The 21129-nt window shown below is 36.6% G+C and overlaps 1 protein-coding gene across 2 annotated transcripts in view; it reads left to right on the plus strand.

Moving 5' to 3' along the window:
• The window catches only part of NALF1 (NALCN channel auxiliary factor 1), a 706508-nt gene extending 695538 nt beyond the window's left edge, over nucleotides 1-10970 (plus strand). The window contains exons 3-4 of one of the 2 annotated variants that reach the window (XM_010594009.3): nucleotides 6976-7020; nucleotides 9131-9196. In XM_010594009.3, the coding sequence (XP_010592311.1) occupies nucleotides 6976-6998 (23 nt within the window). In that variant the 3' untranslated portion in view covers nucleotides 6999-7020; nucleotides 9131-9196. Of the gene's footprint in view, nucleotides 1-6975; nucleotides 7021-9130 lie in introns of both variants that reach the window. The other variant, XM_003413975.4, reaches the window with a different exon arrangement.
• The last annotated feature ends 10159 nt before the right edge of the window (nucleotides 10971-21129 follow it).

The following is a 21129-nucleotide window of genomic DNA, read 5'->3' on the forward strand; positions in this document are numbered from 1 at the left end:
CCTCCTCCCGTGACTGATCCTTCCTGATGACATGTCCAAAGCAAGTGAGTTGAACAGTGTTCAACTGTGACGCATAATGTTTTCACTGGTTAATTTTCAGAAGTAGATTGTCAAGCCTTTCTTCCTACTCTGTCTTATCATGGAAGCTCTGTTGAAACCTGTCCATCATTGGTGACCCTGCTGGTATTTGAAATAAATCCTGGTGACATAGCTTTCAACATCATAGCAACATGCAAGGCGCCACAGTATGATAAACTGACAGAAGGATGGTGGCAAATATATACAGAAAATATATATATATATATATATATATATATATATATATATAGGGATTATATTAATACCAAAGAAAATATAAACTGCAACTGGAACAACAGCACAACAAAAAAGTTTGCACTTTATAAGAACAAAGAGTGTCATTCATGTTTCTTGTTTAATAGTCTATTAATGTTTAGTGAAAATATAAAGAATTATGAAATTTCCTGTACCTACTGACATAATGGAAACCCTGGTGGCATAGTAGTTAAGTGCTACAGCTACTAACTAAAAGGTCGGCGGTTCAAATCCATCAGGCGCTCCTTGGAAGCTCTTTGGGGCAGTTCTACTCTGTCCTGTAGGGTCACTGTGAGTCAGAATCGACTCAACAGCAACGGGCTTGACCTTGGCTTGGACTGACGTAATAGCAAATTATATAAAGCAAAACCATTACAAATAGTTGTAGAAGGCACATTTTTTCAGTTAATGTTATTATGAGTAGGAAAAAATAAATAAAAATAGAAACTAATTCTATAATAAGACATAAAGAAAACAAAGGAGAAAAAAATCAGCTTTTTAAAGGCTGTATTCTTCAACTTAATGTAAATAAAATTTAAAATTAATGGCAGAAGTATAATCTAAAATATATCAAACAATTGGAAACTAAAACAAAACAAATAAAATAGTCTGAAATAATTTGAATTCAAAAGAAAATAGAAATTTTAATAAGAGTATATCTGAAATCACTGTATATGAAAATAATGGTCATTGGCTAGGTCTATTCTCAAATGCAAACTTAGAGCAAAAAATGTTTTACTTATTAAGAAAAATGAATTAAATGAGTAAAAAGTGGCCTTCAATTCAATAGAGTCAGAAGGAAAATAAAAAACTAAGCAAAAGTTGACAAATGAATTAACAAAAATGAAGACATGAATGCATTAGGAAACAGTAGGTATTGCCATGGTCAAGAGCTTTATCTTTGGTAATGCAAATACAAGAGGAAAAAAAAAAAACTTTTGCCAATCTAATCAAGGACAAAAAAAGAAAATACAATAGTAACAAAGAAAAGAATCTGTCGCTATAGAGTCGATTCCTACAGGACAGAGTCATAGCAACCCTACAGGACAGAGTAGAAGTGCTCTATAGGGTTTCCACGATTGGCCAGTGGATTAGAACTGCTGCCCTTTGGGTTAGCAGCCAGGCTGTTGACCGCTGTGCCAGTATACACAAACTGAGAGTTTTAAAAGTGATAGTTATATACAACACTGTATTAATAAATTTTAAACTCTCATAAACTAAGGTATTTTTAGAGAAGTATAAATTATCAAAATTGACACAAAATAGCCTTGGCCAATTAGGAACCATGCAAGACAGAAAAAATTGTAAAAATTAATTTTAAGGAAGGAATTAAAAAATAAACTGTTCTAGAGAGTAAATAATAGAAAAATTACTGTTTTTAAAACTTGAGAAATATATAAAACAAATGTTAGCAAATCAAATAAAGAATAATATAATACAAAGCACGATTTCATAAGCTAAATATATTTTCATCTGTAAAACATATAAATTACATTTCTGTAGCATATGTGTCTACATTAACGGAAAAGGTAGTGCAAACAAATGCCAGTAGTTTCGTCATTTTCCTCTTTTCATTCTAAGAAGTCAAATTTTGAGCGATTTCCCCCCCTTATTTTTATTTTACTTTTTAAAATCAGCTTTTTACAATCAGAAATTAAATATACTTGAAAGTATATTAATAGCTCAAATATTTGGAAATTTGGTCTCATGTATTCCTGGACTTAAAGAAAGTCAAATGTAAATCACTGAGACATTGAAGGATTTTATTTAAATAACATTATGTGTTTATTCTAAGAATTTCCTCTGCTTAGATAAGATTTATATTTACCACACTTGAATAATTGCTTTGAGCCATGAAAAACGAGGTTTTCTTTGACTTATATTAATTGAAGAAACAAAAACAAATTGAATTAAGTGTTCTTTCAAATCATTTTCAATAATAAATCCTAATTCTACATCTTAGTCCAATTTGTAATAGGAATAATTAGTATTACATGAAACCTTTGTATTTTGCGGCCACTGTTCTAAATAGTTTATATGTATTATGTCATAATTTTCACAACAACTTCATGATGTTGGTACTATGAGATATAGTAAGAGTTATTTTTATATTACATATAATAATAATGTAATGATAATAATAGTATTATTCAATGTCAAAGAACAGATAAGGATTTATTAGACATTTCAAAGTAAATATTTTGTAAGCAAAATATATCAGAACAATGTTGCATTAAATGAAAATTTGCTTTTTTTTCTTTCCTAACTTCAATCCCTATATATTTGTGCAATGAAATTATTGTTTGAGAAATTATTTATTTTCAGTTCGCAAATATGTTCTTAGTTTCTTTGTGTCTAAGCAAGAGTAAGCTGCTCTAGGTAGCCCACTGTCATCAAGTCGATTCTAGCTCATAGTGACCTTATAGGACAGAGTAGAACTGCCCCATAGGGTTTCCAAGGAGTAGCTGGCTGGTGGGTTAGAAATGGTGACCTTTTGGTTAGCAGCCGAGCTCTTAACCATTGCACTACCAGGGCTCCACTGTAGGTAAAGCCTCCCAGAAAACCACCCCACAAGAAAGATATTTGCACAGGTGGTTTATTGGGAAGTACTCTCAGGAACAACATTTGTGAGGGAGTGAGGGAAGGATGATAGGGTAGAGGAAAAAAAAAAATGTGATGTAGGAATGGCCCTTCAGAGATATTCTGACTCAGGTCTATAGGGCTGGGTCTTTGTACCCTCAACTCTATTGGAGGCAGGCTGCCTGAAGCAGGGGAGAAACCTTGAGTAGGGCTGTTGACCTCAACCAAGGGCAGTTTCTGGGGAGACACTCCAGTGGAAGCCGTCTGCAGTCAACATTCATAGCTGGAGAGGTGGGTGCCCGGTTCCTGAGAGACGTACAGGCGTATTACAGAAAGCAAAGAAATACTGGGCTTAAAACAAAACAGAAGATAAACCCATTGCGGTGAAGTGGATTCTGACTCATAGCGACCCTATAGGACAGAGAAGACGTGCCTCACAGGGTTTCCAAAGAGCAGCTGGTGGATTAGAACTGCCAACCTTTTGGGTAGCCGTCTGAGCTCTTAACCACTGTGCCACCAGGGCTCCAAAACCAGAAAAGCAGGCACCTGTCCAAGTTCAGGACAGAGCAGAATGATATTAAGTGCGGCAATAAAGCGTTCCAAGTAAATAGAAACAGAAAAGGAATTTTTTAAAGGTATTAATCCAAAAGGGTAGTAGATAAAGCTGAACACATGTGTTTATCTGCATATTCTATGACCCTAGATATATGCCCAAAAGAAATGTATACATATGTACCCCCAAAATGCAGGTACTAAAATGTTTGTGGCAGCACCCTTTATAGTAACTCTAAATTGGAGACTATTCAAGTATCCATCAGCAATTGATGAGTAAATACATTGTGATATATTCATGCAATGAAAAGAAATCAACTACTGTTAAATGCAACAATAATGGACGAATCTCACCAACATATTGCTGAGTGAAAGATGCAAGACTCAGAAGACACATAATGTATGATTCTGCTCTATGAAGTCCAAGGACAGGCCAAGGTTATCCATAATGTTAGATGGCAGGATAGTGGTTTCCCCAGAAGGGGGCAGTGATGATTGGAAGGGGCACCTTTCTGGGATGCTGATAACGTTGTGTTTCTTGATCTGGGTGCTGGTTATGTGGTTGTGTTTACCCTGTGAGTATTTATCAAGCTGTACACTTGGAATATTTGCACCTTTCTGTATGTATTACAATACAATAAAAAGTTAAAAGTCTGCTGAGGAAAAAAAAGAATAGTAGAGTAGATATAGAGACAACAACAATACCTCCTAGAATCCAGAAATAATATTGATGCATGTTAAAGAGTTCGCCAAAACCTGGAAAAATTCATGCTAAAACAGCAGGAAATAGAGTGTCAAGCAGTTGTAAATCCAACGCTCACTTTAGCCACAGGAATTGACTATATAAGACACTTCGCAGAAGGGGACTAAATAAGGAGGGGCGGGTGGAAATCTGTTTAAGCAGCAGTCATATCTCCATATTCCGTTCCCCACTCTACAAACAAGCAGTTTCCCTTCCCCCACCCCAGGAAGAAGATCGGTGGCATATTTATGTGAGGAGGCAAGCTATCTTTTAGAGAAGGTAAAGGAGACTCTTGTCAGACTGGGTGATACCAAAGACGCATTGCCATGAGTCGATTCAGACTCAAAGCAACCCTACAGGACAGAGTAGAACTGCCAAGTAGAGTTTCCAAGGGGTGCCTGGTGGATTCCAACTGCCGACTTTTTGGTTAGCAGCCGTAGCCCTTAACCACCACGCCACTAGGGTTTCTAAGGAGTTAAAAACATGGAATTATCCTGTCTTTAACTCCTTGGGATTAAGTTAACATATGCCTGCTGGAGAGCAGGATTTCTCTCATTTCAGCCTGCTCCCATCTAGCTCTCAGAAAACTGGCAGCCCGGCCTTCACCTTCTTGAAGAGATATTGAGTAACCTTTTCTGAGGAACCCAATCAACCCCAAAGAATTGAAAAAGCTTCTGCATGGAAACAGCTTAGGCTAACTATCCAACAGCGCAGCTCATAGTTAAAAATCCGTTAGTGTTCAGAGCTTCCAGTGCTTTCTAATATGTGAAGGCAATCAAGAAAGAACATACATTTGTGTAAAGCTTCCCACTTGAAAAAATAAGAGAAAAATTAAAAAGTAACTTGGACAAAACAGTGCCCATGATGGAGAGAATACAGCACTACAGATCAAAGTACTATGAATGTCTCAGAGAGACAAAAGAATATAGTGAAACTGTGAAATAAAAATAGTCACTTCGAAATCAACATTCAGATGAAATAACGAGCTTTTGGAAATTAAAACATGATAAAAAAAATAAAGAAATTATTGCAAGATAAAGCTGACCATATCCTGTGGGAAGCAGAAGCAGAGGAAAAGAAGAGAAACGAGGTAAGAAAATTAAATAACAGGGCCCAGAGGTTCAGCCAAATACTGCAGTAATGCTTGAGTAAACCCAGAAGTCAGTGTTTTCACCTCTTTCAAACTTTCCACATCCAGCCAAACAATCAATTAAATATGAGGTAGAATAAATACATTTTTAGGCATACGACATCTTGAGAATTTGCCACTGTGAACTTTTCCTTACGAAGATAACTAGAGGTTATGTTTCACCAAAATGAGAAAGAACTAGGTTCCAAAGTAGGCATCAAAACCAAAAAACCAAATCCGTTGCTGTCAAGTCACTTCGAACACATAGTGTCCCTATAGCACAGAGTAGAAATGCCCCATAGAGTTTCCAAGGAGCGTCTGGTGGATTTGAACTGCTGAACCTTTGGTTAGCAGCCTTAGCATTTAACCACTATGCCACCAGAGTTTCCAAAGTAGGCATACCAAAAAAAACCAAACCCACTGCCGTCAAGTCGATTCCAACTCACAGCAACCCTATAGGACAGAGAAGAACTGCCCAATAGAGTTTCCAAGGAGCACCTGGCAGATTCGAACTGCCAACCTCTTGGTTAGCAGCCATAGCACTTAACCACTACACCACCGGGGTTTCCAAATAGGATATAGCAAATAGGAATCAATGGAATTGCCAAGTGGTAGCTATGCACTAGGCAGAAAACAACCACTTCAAAGGGCAGAAGATTCTAAGAGGTGTTTCTTCAGAAAGATAAAACTGATGGAACACCTGATGCCCCTGAACCAACTGGCAAAGTGTTTGGGGTTAAATCTGTACGTACAGAAAAAAAAAAAAATTACAAGGCAATTTGTTAGCTCTGGGACAAACAGAAAATACTATAGGAATGGAAAAACTCGAGTTTGCTACATGGCTTGAAGCTGAGAGTAGTGTTTATATAATCCTTATAAAGGGAACACCGAAAGTTGAGCTTACTGCAGATAGAGGAATGGATGATGGTATGGGGGGGCGGGGGGGATGTATATGCTGGAGGAAACAGAAGGGAGACTATTTGATCCTCCTATTTCCTCACGAGAAGTCTATAGCCAATGTTAAAAAACTAAAAAAAAAAGTCAAGAAAGTCATGGAACATGTTCTTTTTAGAAATGGAGCTAAATGCATAAATAGCTAAAAGAGATGTAAGTATTTGCCTCTGAGAATGAAGAATTCGGGATGAAGGAGGCAGAGGAATTGTTTTCTTTTGTAAAATACTTGGTGCAATTATTTGACTCTTGAATACATGTGCGGGTGTAACTGTAGAAAAACTCAGGGAGGGGAAAAAAGATGTGTTAATATTGTCAGTCAAAAAGAAGGGGTCAGATAATAACACTGGCCTGAATGTGTTCTTATTTATTTCTGAAATGCCTTGAGTTATACATCTGCAAGTCAGCTCCCGGGCAACCTCAAACAAGCTTCTTATTTGGATACCATTGTTAAATATGTCCTATTAGCCTTCTAAAATGTCAGTGGAAATGAGCTTTTAATTTCTATTTCTGTATTCTTAGGCATAAACTTTTTACTTTGTAGACTATAATAACGGAAAACATATACTTCAATAAATGATTAATTTACCAGTGAGATGGCTTATAGGAAAAAAAGAAAATATCATACAATAAATATGTCAGAGCTGCTGATCTCATTAATTCAGTTTTTTTTCCATATTCTACCTAGGCGAAGGTGAAGTTTACCTTTGAATGCTAAGAAGAAATGAATATTGTAAGCATCATTATAAGGATATCTTGGTCATTTATTTAAAAGAAATTGAAGATTGAAGTGTATATTATTTAATAGATTCTTTTTATTAAACATATATTGAGTTTGTTCATGTAATAAGTGCTCACTAAATATCTATTTTGTTCAGGCAATCTGCTGCGTATTGGAAATGCAAAGCTGAACGTATACTGTCCTTGCTTTTAAGTTGACAGATGAGTAGAGAAATTGACATGAAAATGGACAATTTTGATTAAAAGAAAAAAAAATTTCTTTTGAAAAATTTTGCAAAATGTACTAGTAACCCATGAATGTAAATATAGGCTTCACACCGGGAATTTCATGAGTTGAACTTGAGGGATAAATGAAATCTACGTAGTGGAGCTGAGGAAATTCCAGGCAGAAAAAGTGGATTGGGCAGTGGTCAGATGTGGGTAAAAATATCACACATTGTAGAGGAGCCAGCGGTTCAGGATTGCTGAAATATCGAGAGATGAGTTTGCAGAGAAAGGAAAGCAGGGTTTTTAGGTATATTATTTGGGTAAAGGCAATGAGACAATATTGATTTATTATTAACAGTAGCCAATTTTTTCAAGTCTTTTCTTGGTGCTCCGCACTGAGCCAAGCACTTCGTATTCAAAATCTCATGTAAACTTCACAACTCTAACAACATCCCCAGTTTTAAGTTTTTCAAGCATGAGACTAACATGATAAAATCTGTATAGAAAGTTCACTGTAACACTCTTGAGAAAATGTTTCGATCAAATGAAAAAAAAAAGATACAAAATGGCTTATACAACTACCTAAAGCAGAGAGAGAGAGACAAGATTGGAAAGATTACAGATAACCAGTGAAAGTTGTTTTAGTATTTCCACCTCTTTGAACGTTTCCAGAATATGCATTTATCAACTTTAAAATAAGAACAATATGTATTTTTAGAGGAAGAAAGGAAGAGAGAAGGGACAAAGAGAAGGGAAGAAAAGAGAAGAGCAAGAAAGTAAGACAGAAAAAGCTAATCAGTATGGCCAGTACTGGAGGATAGGATGGAAGAGGACAAGACGAACAGCAGAGAGACACCAAGTGCAGGGATACCAACAAAACATAATAAAGGCTTCAACTTAGGCGGTCATCAAATAGAATGGCAAATAAAAGGGTACAAGAAATATTTAGAAAATAAGTCAAATACTGGTCACCCATTGGATGAGTAGATGGTTATGCCCATCCACCAAGACAGGATGGAGGTTTACGAGAGGAAGTGATTAGTAAGTGTGGTTCTCATATCTGTGATATTATGATTGGTTGGCTATTTCACTAGCATTAACTAGTTAATATTACTCTGTGAATTCCATTAAAGAGAAAGGATGGTTGAATCTACTTGGCCACCAAGTTGATCCTGAACTTCAATTTCTGATTTGACTTAATAGAATCTTTTATTCTGTATTCATGGCAAGCCCAGACATTTCATGGTATGACTAGCAGGAGTGTAGAAGAACAAAATGAGGAACACAAAAGCACTGGTTTGAGACAAATGTTGACTGTTATCCAGATTGTATTGACTTTACTTTCCAGTAAAAAAAAAAAAAAATTCAGGTAAACCTGTGAAAGCCAGAACCTGTGTAAGGTGGAAACCTGCCAGAGAAGGAAAACTAATATTTTCCACTAAAACGGCCATAGAAAAGTGGCAAGACTGCACCCTGTCAAAGGCAGAAAACTTGTGAGACACGAAAAACAAGATAGTCCCTCTGAGTTCTGGCTGTCACAGATTTCACTGTATAGGTATGTGTGTATGTATAAATATATAAATATACACACACACACACATATATATTTAATGGAGCCCTGTGGCACAGTGGTTAAGAGGTCGGCTGCTAACCAGAGGTTGGCAGTTGGAATCCACCAGCTGCTCCTTGGAAACCCTATGGGGCAGTTCTACTCTGTCCTGTAGGATCACTGTAAGTTGATACCAACTCCAGGCAAGAAATGCAAGTATATATTTAATTGCTTGTAAGATTTTGTGAATCTAAAATGTAAGGAAACAGCTTCATTGTTAACTACTGTGAACCCCTTCCTGTATGTCTTTATTTTCTTTTAACCCTCTACTTCCTTTACCCTACAGGGCTCTATGAAACCTTTCTAACCAGTGATGAACCAGAATGCTGTGACGTCAGGAGAGAAGACCAATCAAGTTACCTATCCAAAGGGACGGTAGACAAAAGTGACTCGTGTCACAGGACGTCGCTCACAGCGTCATCAGCAACAAGACTGTGCCACAGCAGACTCAAACTGTGCGTCCTTGTACTAATTCTTTTACACACAGTACTCACAGCCTCAGCAGCACAGAACACCCCAGGACTGAGCTACGGAGGTATCACCACCCTGGAAGACAACTCCACCAACGAGGACTAAGGAAAGGGTGACATGTCGTCAGAGAAGCAACCGGCCCACCATGAAAAAAGAAGCTGCTGTCAAACGTAACAGAAACTGGGTGCTTTTACCCTTTAATTACTTCTTGCAAGGCCTTTAGGGTAAAATTTAAAAAAGATGGGCCTGAATCCAAACAAGGACACAAACACAGCTTTTTATTGACGAAAAGGCTGAAAAGTGACAACTTTCTCACACCATTTTATACACTGTGTTTTAATGTTCGGAGGTTTTATTTGCTTTCGTTTTGATTTGGGTTTATTTGTTTGTTTATTTTATTTTTTGCACTTGTTAATACAGGATTTATTTTTGGGGGGATGGTTTCTCAGAGGCAAGCTAGGTCTTTTCACTGTCTCTCTCTATATATATTTCTAGTAATTGTGTGTGTTCATCAGATAGTTCTGTCTTCTGTGTCTTGTCAGTTTCTATTAGAGAAATGATTGCTATGACCTCACGGTCTGGCAAACAACAACAACAACAAAATAATAATAAAAAAAATTAAAAAAGACAAAAAAAAAGAAAACAACAAAAACTACAAAAAAAAAAAAAAATTTCCCTAACTCCCTCTTCTACCTATGGAACCCATGCCCTTCCGGCCCCTTCCTTCTCTTGTCCCCTTAAGCAGACAACATCCGCTTGCTTCTGTACGCGTAATCACAGTAAATGGGTGAGCATGCTCTGGTGGGCTTCAGACCCGCTGTTGAGCAAACCCCAACTGAGCGGAACCAAGGGGGCCTGATGGGGGTTCCTTTTAACTGAACAACGAGTGCTCTCCATAACAGATGGAATCAGTCAGTTAACATATTTTTTATGTTGAAACAAAAATAAAAGGAAAAAATATATGTATTGAACTGCGTTGCTCCAGTTCCCATTTCTAAGAAGTTCAGTCTTTTTTCGCTGGTTGGTTGAACAGGAGCAGCCATCTACAATCAGGATGTAAGGAGTTAGGAAGTCATTCCCTTGGAGACTTGAGGCTGGCTTTCATTGTGACTTCAGTTCTGTCACGCTAATATGCCAGCAAATTTTGGCCATGGTGATGGGAACAAAGAGACTGAGGAAACAACCTGGACTTTTCCTCCTTATTGGTGTGGAAAAGATACTAGAAATTCTCAAACAGCTGCAGTATGCAAAATATATACAATTTTACCCCAATATTTCCCTAATATATTGTTGAAAATTATTTCAGGTATAAAGTATAGGCAATCATGCATTATCACAAAGGAACAACTTCCTTTTTTAAATAAGTAGGTTGGCCATTTTTAGGAAAGTGCAAAAAACGTTACCACTCTAACATGTTCTAGGTCGTCAAGGAAAAGAGGAATCTGACTGCCCTGTTTGTATTTATTTTTTTCTGTATGGGAACATTTTACCTGCTGAGTGTCTATGAATTTGCTTTCTAAAAAGGCTTTTATGAGTTTACAGTAGACTCAGTGGAAGGAAGAGTTAATAAGGGCTGTTTTTAAAAAAAAAAACAAAACATGATAAAAAAAAAAAACACTTTACATTCCTTCCTATTCTCTAACACACTTGGGAAGTGCACTTCAGATACATTTGCCGCGTAGCTGGGAGATAAAGGAAAATTATAGAAAGGGTCCTCTTAGCGATCAAAATTTAGTTATTAACTTGATAGCTATGAAATTCCCCCAGGCATTTGTTTTTGTTCAAACAGACTTTAACCTCTGCATCATACTTAACCCTGCGACATGCGTACAGTATGCATATTTTGTTTTGGATAAAAAAAAAAATGTTTTGTTCCAGTCTGTTAAGAATATTCAAAAAATAATAAAGGTATTGCTTAATAAAATTGCTAGAATTGTTTAGCAGTACGTGCACAAAATATTTTCCTAGATTCTTTGTTTTAAGAGTGTTTTGTTGAGACTGAAAATCCTAAAATGGTCTGCGCAAATACAAACAAAACAAAAAACACCAAAATGCAAAATTCTCCAGCTTTTGTTCCTTTTTTAAAAAAATTTTAATTCAAATGCAAATGCTCATGTTCACATGTGCACACACATAGGCAAGGTATTTTAACTTATGAAAACTGTGCTTTTGGGGGGCCATGAGTGGGTGGCGGAGTGCCTCGCACGGACATATCAACTGGGTTGAGTTGTGGCAACGATTCAACATTTGCAGAAACCAACATTTTAAAAATCTTAACAATGGAGTTGGACATGAAAATGGAGGAGCAATATCGCACCCACAAATGATAGCTCAGGTTGCATTCCCAAGGAAGCACTCATTAAGTGAGCCCTTGTTCAGCGGGCCTCTGTACTACTTTAAGTGTACACGCCAGGAGAAAGTTTGCTATAACCTCTAGCTACCCCTGCTGTGCGAAGCTAAGGCAACCACCCATTCCTTTCACCTCCCTCACACTTCTTTTGCTCGCCGTTGGCATTTCCATTCTCTCAGGAAAATGACACATCAACACCAGTGTAAGTTCTGGCCCATCTACTTTTCCTCCTATGACAAAAAGTCGCTATTTCTAAACATGGGGCAAAATGATGAAAAACAGCATCACTCAAAAAAAAAAAAATAGTGTTTCATTTCTCTGAGTATCTTTTGCTACTGAGCAAACTTCAAATGTAAGGGGATCTGAGTGTTCCACTGGCCCATGTTTGAACAGTTGAAGAGAATGGTAGCCAAAAGAGGGAAACTACGTTACCCATGAGGTAAGCCCCCTAAAAGACAATTTGAAAAGTTGGGAGAAACAATACGAATTCATTGCAAATGTAAAGCTATAAATTAGGTAAGGAAGGGGTAGTAGGGAAGGAAGGAGAATGAGCCCTTTTTCTTCAACCAATCAGTCAGCATTGGAAAAGTCTGTCAGTTCTCCCTGTTTTTATCTTGCCATATTCATTTAAGTTCATTTACTCTTATATGAGAATGATCTCAGTGCCTTGTATTTACTATATTTCCTGTTGGCAGCTTTGTTGTTGTGAATCACCATCCAGTGGGTTCCTACTCATAGTGATCCCGTGTACAACAGAACAAAGACACTGCGCAGTCCTGCACCATCCTCACAATCATTGCCATGTATGAGCTCATTCTTGGAGCCACTGTGTCAATCCATCTCGTTGAGGGTCTTCCTAGAGGATCCAGAGAGGCAATGACTCCTTTACAAAGTTAAGAAACAGTCATTGATGATGCAAAGTTCACCCCATCCATTTATCATTTCTAGTAGTTTCTCTGGCACAAACTTGAGCATGCTTGATGTTGTGCACGTCTTAATTTTGACAGAATAAATTCAGACCCTGCTTCTTTCTAAGCAACATCTTATTCCATTTTTCTTAGAGTGGATATCTATTGCGTATCTGATAATGAACTATGATTAAAACAATTAGTTCTGCAAGCAAGTTGAAAGCCAAGTAAATAATAATTATATCACAATTGTATAGAACAGGCATTCTCCATGCTTATTATTGTGCTATTTTCTTTAATAGAGAAACTCCAGTTTGTGGAATATGTTAATACTGCTAAGCCAAGTAACTTGAGTGAAGTTATATGTTATTTCTTATTGCTTTTACATTTGGGTATACATTATATTGACTTTTGTTTCATTAAAAAGAAAGTATTCTTCCTTGTCCCCACATTATAATAAGTGAAAGTTGTCCTTTTAAAATGACATAGCAGAAAATAATTTAATTTCTTACCAATGGACTGGTATTGTTAAGTACCAGAGCATATAGTCATTAAAATTAAAAGAAGACTGGCGATTAAGCAGAAAGAAGAAGAAATTAGGAAGGGAGGGAAGAAGAAAGGGAGGGAGGAAGGAAGGAAGGGCGGGAGGGAGGGAGGGAGGGAGAAAGGGAGGAAGAAAGTGGATTTTTATATGAGTGATTAAGTATAACATTTTTGCCAGGAGTGGAGGGGGAAGGAAAAATGTAGTTGGATGTCACATCTGTGTGCCTGATACCTGACTTGTCAGATCATATTTGATATCTTGACATCATTAAAATATTGATCAGTCTGAGGCATCATTTTCCTTTTTCCTATTAAATAATTAAATTTGCAATGTTCTTGCTACTGGAAGCATTGCATCAGAATACTGAAATAAAAGGTACATCTTGTTTTTATCAGAATTGTAGGCAGATATTTTATTACATATCCATGCATATGTAAATATAAAGAAAGGGACATATATCTTATGGCATACCTTTATATATATATATGTACACATGTATATATATCATTTACAAATAAAACTTTACCAACCAAATCATTCAGGCCATAGAGATTTACAGCCTTGGAAATTTGGATACCCTTGGGCAGTTCTACTTTGTCCTATAGGGTCGCTGTGAGTCGGGCTTTTTTTTGGGGGGGGGGTGGGGTACAACGAACACACACAGCATCACAATAAATGGTTCCTATTTGTTTGAGCAGCATGCTCTTTGAAAAATTACACCTACTTTGATATGGAAAACAGACCATCAGACTGTCGCCATTCATGAAGGAATAACGATCTTGAAATAATCAGAACCTTCCCCATCTGCCAAGTGCTAATCACGTTTAGAAAAAAATGAATAAGTTATATAGGCATTAGGCCAAGATGAATAACAACACTGAAATAGGGAGCAAAAAAGTAAGTTCCGTTTAAAGCAATATCTGTATGATATTTACAAAAACTATCAAACTCTGCTACAAATTCTAGAAATTCTCCAAATAATGATAATATATGTAAATAGTCAATTCTCTCACCCTTGGAACATAATCTTCGGCATGAAACAAAATATTAACCATGTTCTTGGTTCTCGAGATACTGCATGGGTTTGTTTATTGCATGGGTTTGTTTATTGCATGGGTTTGTTTATCTGACACAAAACATTCAGATTAAACTTGAATCATCTGAATATTTTGTCCAGCGCCTCAAAGGTAGGCAATGATAATATAGAAATCAAGTCACGTCTTCTGGTTTCAAATTCCACACTTTGACTCTGGTGCACAATCAGGTCGTTAGGCTTCCAACTTACTCTGGGAAGAGGATTTGTTTCGTTCTAGATTCCAAGATGTTTATAAAAACACTAAGTATTAAATTAAGAAAAACTACTCAAAAAAGCAAGCAAATATCTTACAGCATGTTTGCCCACATATCACTTTGTTCCACTTTTTTTTTTTGCATGTTTCTTTACATGTCCCCTCCCTATAAATGCTGATGATAAGCAAAGTTACAGAAATCCATTCAAAATGGGAGGTGGTTCCATATAAAAGCATAAATTGATCTAGAACAGTAATGAAAGTACTTATGCAGACTCAAGGAGGTTTTTAAAGTACTCGTAGATTCCAAAAAAGTAAAAAGTAAGTAGTTGATGCCTCTAGATTTCTTAAGCAAAAAACACTGTAGTAAATTTGATATTTTTGAAGTGAAAGCAATAGTGATCCATGGGATTATTTTCTTTAAATTCACAGCTAAGAAATGGTGGTAGTATGAGTTTTTACATTTCTTTTTCACCATAGGGAAGAGGGCCAGGATCTTGGCATCAAAGCAGTGGTTTGAGTCCCAGATTTGGTCCTATAACCATGTGATCCACTCAGACCACTTAACTATTTGAACAAGACACCTCATGAGGTAAAGAACCTCATGGGACCATTTGAGACTTAAATAAGATAAATAATAAAGGTAGTCAGTTCTGATGTAAGTTGAATTCCTCATTTTTTTTTTTTTTTTAGTTTCATTATTATCAGTATCTTTATAAATCCTATCTTTGTCTTTGGGTGTTGGAAACACATAAATTTTCAGATATTCTTTAACATCGTATGTAGTACAATTGCACGTAGTTTGGAGCCCTGGTGGTTCAGTGGTTAGGAGCTCGACTGCTAACCAAAAGTTCTTAGTTCGACTCCACCAGCCACTCTTTGAAAACCCTGTGGGGCAGTTCTACTCTGTCCTATAAGGTTACTGTGAGTCTGAATCGACTCCAGGACAACAGGTTTATGTAGTACATAGCATATTGTTAAGCAAATAACACGTGCCTTCTACATTTGTTTGTCAACTATGCCTTCTGCCTCGAGGTATTTTCATAAGCATCCTAGCAAAAATATCTTTCAGGGAGGGGAAGTGGCAAACAAAAGTAGAAAGCGGGTGTCATTTTTGTAAAAATACAATATAATTAACCATACGTCTAAAAATAAATAAACGAGCAGATCGTAGTAAGTGCAGGTCATCATAACTCAAATACCCGATAGCTGAGGCACTACCTGTATAACTGTTTGTAGACACAGTGGCTCCTCAACAGCAGTTAGTTATAATGATTATCCATGAACCGAAGTGCAACTGTATCTACTTGCTTACAGAGATTGCTCCTAGAAGCCTTTCAGGGTTGCTGAATTGAACTGCTTTATCTTTCCATTACATCTTTTTAGAAACACCTCACACCTTTAATCTAGAGCATGACCACCGATGTATTTTCAACATAATTTGAAAGAGCTTGCCTATATTACTGATATAAAGTGAGCTCTGATGACTTTTCATGCAAGCAGCTTTGGTTTCTTTACATGTCCCCTCCTTATAAATGCTGATGGTAAACCAAGTCACAGAAATCCGTTCAAAATGGGAAGCGGTTCCATATATACAACTATAAATTGATCTAGAGTGGTCATGAAAGTATTTATGCAGCCTCAAGGAGGTTTCTGAAGTACTCATAGATTTCTTTAAAAGTAAATAGTTGATGCCTCTGGATTTCTTAAGCAAAAAAACACTACAGTAAATTTAAACTTATTGAGCATGAATATATATCTAAGCTGAATTGATGTCTCTTTTGACTTAAACTATTACTATAATTTTTATAGAATGAAGTCAGGGTGAAAGACATTAGGAAACCTGAGACTTTCTTGATAAAGTCTAGGTAAATGGATTAAACAGGCTTCTTAGCTAAGTCTTCTTCGTGAATTCTTTTCTTTCTTCCCTGTCCACCCACATCTCACCCACCTAATAGATATTCTAGTGTATTCCTGTATTTTTTTTTTTACCTACTATTTATTTCTGGCCTACAACTAACACCTTCAAATACATTCAAAGTTACAATCTGTTGGAAGCCAGACTATGGATGTTGACCTATAGATCTTTCTTCAGAGGCTCTCTGTCCTAAGATGCCCATTTTAGTGGGATACCACCTACTTCAAGATGGTAGTTGTCTCTGGGCTAGCTAACCAGATTACTTGTTTGAAAAGCAAATTTCAACATATGCCTAGTTCCCACCTACTATTTCATTTCAACATAGGTAACAAGAACTGAAAATTAAAGTAAAAGTTCAATATGGAACGTAGAAAAAGTTTGAACTGAAGTTCATTTGCATTTTACCTTTTTTATTTTCCTCCGTGAGTTTTATTTCCACACCATGATGAACGTTTTAATGTTTGCACTGAAACTCAAGAGTCTTTATTTCCATTTTGCTTAGATTTGTTGATGATGTACAATATCTTAAAAGTTGGGACAACTATACAGGCACAGATATTATTTTTAAACTGTTTTTCTGAATCCACTTGAAAATAATTCTTAATAAGTGAACAGAAATATGAAGTAAAAGGACCAAATCTCATCAATTCTCAGACGCTAAGAAAGATGTGGAAATCAGCAAGTTTCACTACATCATTATGTACACAGCATGATAGCTGCTGAAGAAAATGCTTCATTTCTTAATTAAATTGAAAATTCTAAAATCATTAAAATTCAAGTAATAAAAAGATAGAGGCCATAGGTAAACTGTATCGACACCCTGTTTGTTGATTTGCGGGTTGGATTAATTATTTAGATGAATTTGTTTTTGTTTTTTCCATCTGTGTCATTGGGCAGTTGACCCAACTGACTCATCACTAAACGGAATTGGCAGAACTTCAGTGTGTTGATTCTCAAAAAAAAAAATTACCTAGTTAACTATAAAGATTGCAGAGCTCCACTCAACTTCTTTCTCTGTTTTGTGTCCCATTTGTGTTTTTTATCCTTGGCTGTGTTTATATAAAGGAGCCCCAGTGGCGCAGTGGTTAAAGTGCTTGTCTGCTAACTAAAAGGTCAGCGGTTCCAACCCATCAGCCACTCTGCAGGAGAAAGATGTGGCAGTCTGCCTTCATAAAGATTTACAGCCTTGGAAACCCTGTGGGGCAATTCTACTCTGTCCTACAGGGTCGCAGTGAGGTTTTATTTGGTTTTAGTGGGTGATGCAATGGTTAAGTTCTCGACTATTAATTGAAAGGTTGGTGGTTTGAACCAACACAGAAGCTCCATGGAAGAACGATGTGGTGATCTGCTCCTGGTAAAGACTAGAAAACTCTATAGGACAGTCTTACTCTGCCACTTGGGGTGACTGTGAGTCAAAAATCGACTTGACGGCACCTAACAACAACAACAACCATGTTTATACATAGTATGAAATAATGGAGCAGTACATTAAAGTGAATAAAATCTGCTGACTTGATTTTATTGGTTTATCAATTCACTAAGGAGACCAGTGGACCACTGTTATGAATTCAAGACAACTTAAGTGACTTGGATTAGGCCACTAGCATCTTGGCCCTTGAGTTGAACATCTACATTGATGATGCCTCTAAATGAACCATGTGATGATTTAATGATATGATCACGGCTACTGCTGAAGCAGTTCTCAAGGATTTCATTTTTTGGAAAGATCAGAAATAACATTTGCCTCCATTTTTTGGTTCCCTTTAACCTAACAAGAACAAATTTTATTTCTGAGCCTTTAAATCATGACTCAGTTTTGATGAAAATCTTGGTGAGATATTTGCCACTGCTCTTTGCAAAAGTCAAGTTGAACCGAAGCATTTTGATTTCATGAAACTTCTTCTCTGATATATGATAAAGTCAATTCATATGATAAAGCAAATGCAAAAAACACAACACGATGAATAAAGAAGTAAAATAGACGTAAAATATTCTCCAATATTTTTTCCATAATTAGAGCTAAAGTGTGTTCTTTTTGTTTTTGTTTTTTTGCAGTTTTCTTTTCCCCTTAAAAAAACAGAACTTCTTATTTAATTCATGTAGGTTTTCAGAAACTTCTTGTTTATAGTTACCTGGATCTTTTCAAATTTCATATGAAACTATGCAGGATCATAAGTACAAGATTTGCAATAAAAATTGTTCTATTCATCTGTGAACCCCGACATGTGTAAAATGAAAAACTCATCTCTTTACAAGTAGATTTAACTACGTGCATTTATTCTGGACTCTTTGGTCTTCTCTCCTTCCTGATCTCTCTTTGTCTCAACTTCAGGAATTGATCTCATTTAAAGTGAGCTACACTGGTGTTAGTGTTGTTCTCATTGTTGCTGTCATTATTATTATTATTTCACCATGTTGAGTGTCTCATGATTCTTAGAATTAAGAATAGGAAGAAATGGCTCTATCAGAAAAAAAAATTAAAGGTATGTGATATATATTAAATATTTTATGATCAGAATAAATTTAATTGATCAAGCAAGACCCTTTAATTTTTTACTGAAAACTTTGATGAACTAGTTTATTGGAATGACTCACAAAGAAATATTGTTCTTAAGATGACTTAGGAAAACTGTCAGAGACCGTGAAAAATACTAATATAGTACTCTCCTAGAATAAATTTGAATATGCAAAGGATGAGTTTGACTTTTTCTGGGTTAGAGGTTTGGTTTTCATATATTCTAATAAAATGTAGGAAATATACTTTCAAAATTTGACTTAAAAAAAGTAAAGCTTGTGTGTCAACTCATACGGAAATGTAGTTTTATTGTACACAGTATTTAAAGGAATCCTTAAGGAGGTGTTGTCTTTATATTTTTATGCAGATTTAGTATCTGAGTAAGAGTTTACCCTTCTTTTTCAAGATACACTCCGCGTCCATCAAATTCTCTGATTTTTATATTTATCTGAATACTTTACAAACTAGACAATGGGGGCACCACTGCTTTAGATATGCAGATATATTTGAAAAGATCTAAGGCTTAAAGGCTAAGGAGAAGAAATTTAGCGTATTTTTCCTTTTAAGAATAATTCATCTCACATGTGATAACCTTAAGCAATTACAATTAACAGCTAACTCTCACAATATCTTTAATTAATGTATCAAATCAGCATGTGATTATGTGTATAAAAACAGATAAACACCAGTTTTCTTCCTTCTGTAGCTCGTGAACTTGGTCTATCAATTCATCTTCTAACTTAAGCGTTTCTCAAAGGTAAGTATAAAGCGAAAGTTCGTGTTTTGGGACATCACAGGGAAAATCATGAAGCTCATGTACAATGGGATTTGCATACCTTTTACAAAGTTCCTGGTTGGCTCGATGTTCGTTGTCTGACAGAACAACGCTACGTCTCCCAGACAACGTACACCCCTCCACAGCTATTCTGCCGCGGGGAACTGAGAAAGGGACCAGAAGGCTGCAATCAAACCAGAAAAACAGGACAAAGTGGATATCTTGTTTTGTTTGAATTACCTATTTGATACTAATAAAATTTCTGGGTATAAAAATGTGTCTCATGGTATTGAAAGGTAACATTATATAGATTACTTTTCCTCTTTTTTATTTTATTGAGGTTTCCAGAAAGGGAGAGAAATAACTGAATATTAAATCAATACCTACTTCTTTTCATTTTGAGGATAGTATGTATATCTTGTATGTATATTCCATCCCTTTGTTAATTTAGATAAAGCAGACATAGAAACTACCTACATTCAGTGCTTCCATTTGCTTATTTGAAGAAACTTACTAAGCATCGTCCATGTACCAAGGACTAGGCTAGGCCTTGGAGAGACAGATGCACGTCCGGCCTTCTAAAACAAAACCAAAATCTGTTGCCGTCGAGTTGATTCCTACCCACAGGGATCCTACAGGACACAGTAGAACCGCCCCTTAGGGTTTTCAAGGAGTGGTTGGTGGATCGGAACTGCCGATCTTCTGGTTAGCAGTCTGAGCTTTTAACCACCGTGCCACCAGGGCTCCTCTAGGCAGTAAAATCAGTTATGCACTAGAATACTAACCAAATGGTCGGCGATCTGCTTCTGAAATGAAAACCCTGTGGAGTGCAGTTGTACTCTGATACACATGGGGTCTCCATGAGTCAGACTGGACTCAAGGGCAACTAGTTCGGTTGTATGTGGTTTTTTACGGAGTACATAGCCCAATGTGAAAAGAACACCAAAACCAAACCAAATGTCATCAAGTTGGTTCTGACTTGTAGCCACCGTATAGGACAGAATAGAAATGCCCCATAGGGTTTCCAAGGAGCAGCTGGGGGACTTAAACCATTGACCTTTTTATTAGCAGCTGAGCTCTTAAGCACAGAGAAATGCAGGGAGAGCCATGTGGTTGCAGATACCATTTAGAAAGAGGGCAGAGAAGAGGCTGGCCTCATAACCAAGGTGAGGAGTTTGGATCTGACCCTTAAGGGAAGATTTAAATATATATATAAGGGGATATATATGTTTAAATACATATATATAGCCTTGGTGGTGCAGTGGTTAAGAACTTGGCTGCTAACCAAAAAGCTGGCAGTTCGAATCCACCAGGTGCTCCTTGAAAACCCTGTAGAGCAATTCTGTTCTGTCCTATAGGGTCACGATGAATCAGAACAAACTCAATGACAATTGGTTTAATATAAATATGCATATTTAAGTACAGTATAATAAGCTTTAGGGAGTCCCTGGGTAGCACAAATCATTAAGCACTGGACTATTAACCAAAAGGCTGGTGGTTCAAACCCACCCAGAG

The sequence above is a fragment of the Loxodonta africana genome, chromosome 23, assembly GCF_030014295.1.
Source record: "Loxodonta africana isolate mLoxAfr1 chromosome 23, mLoxAfr1.hap2, whole genome shotgun sequence".
In the NCBI taxonomy this organism is placed as follows: Eukaryota; Metazoa; Chordata; class Mammalia; order Proboscidea; family Elephantidae; genus Loxodonta; species Loxodonta africana.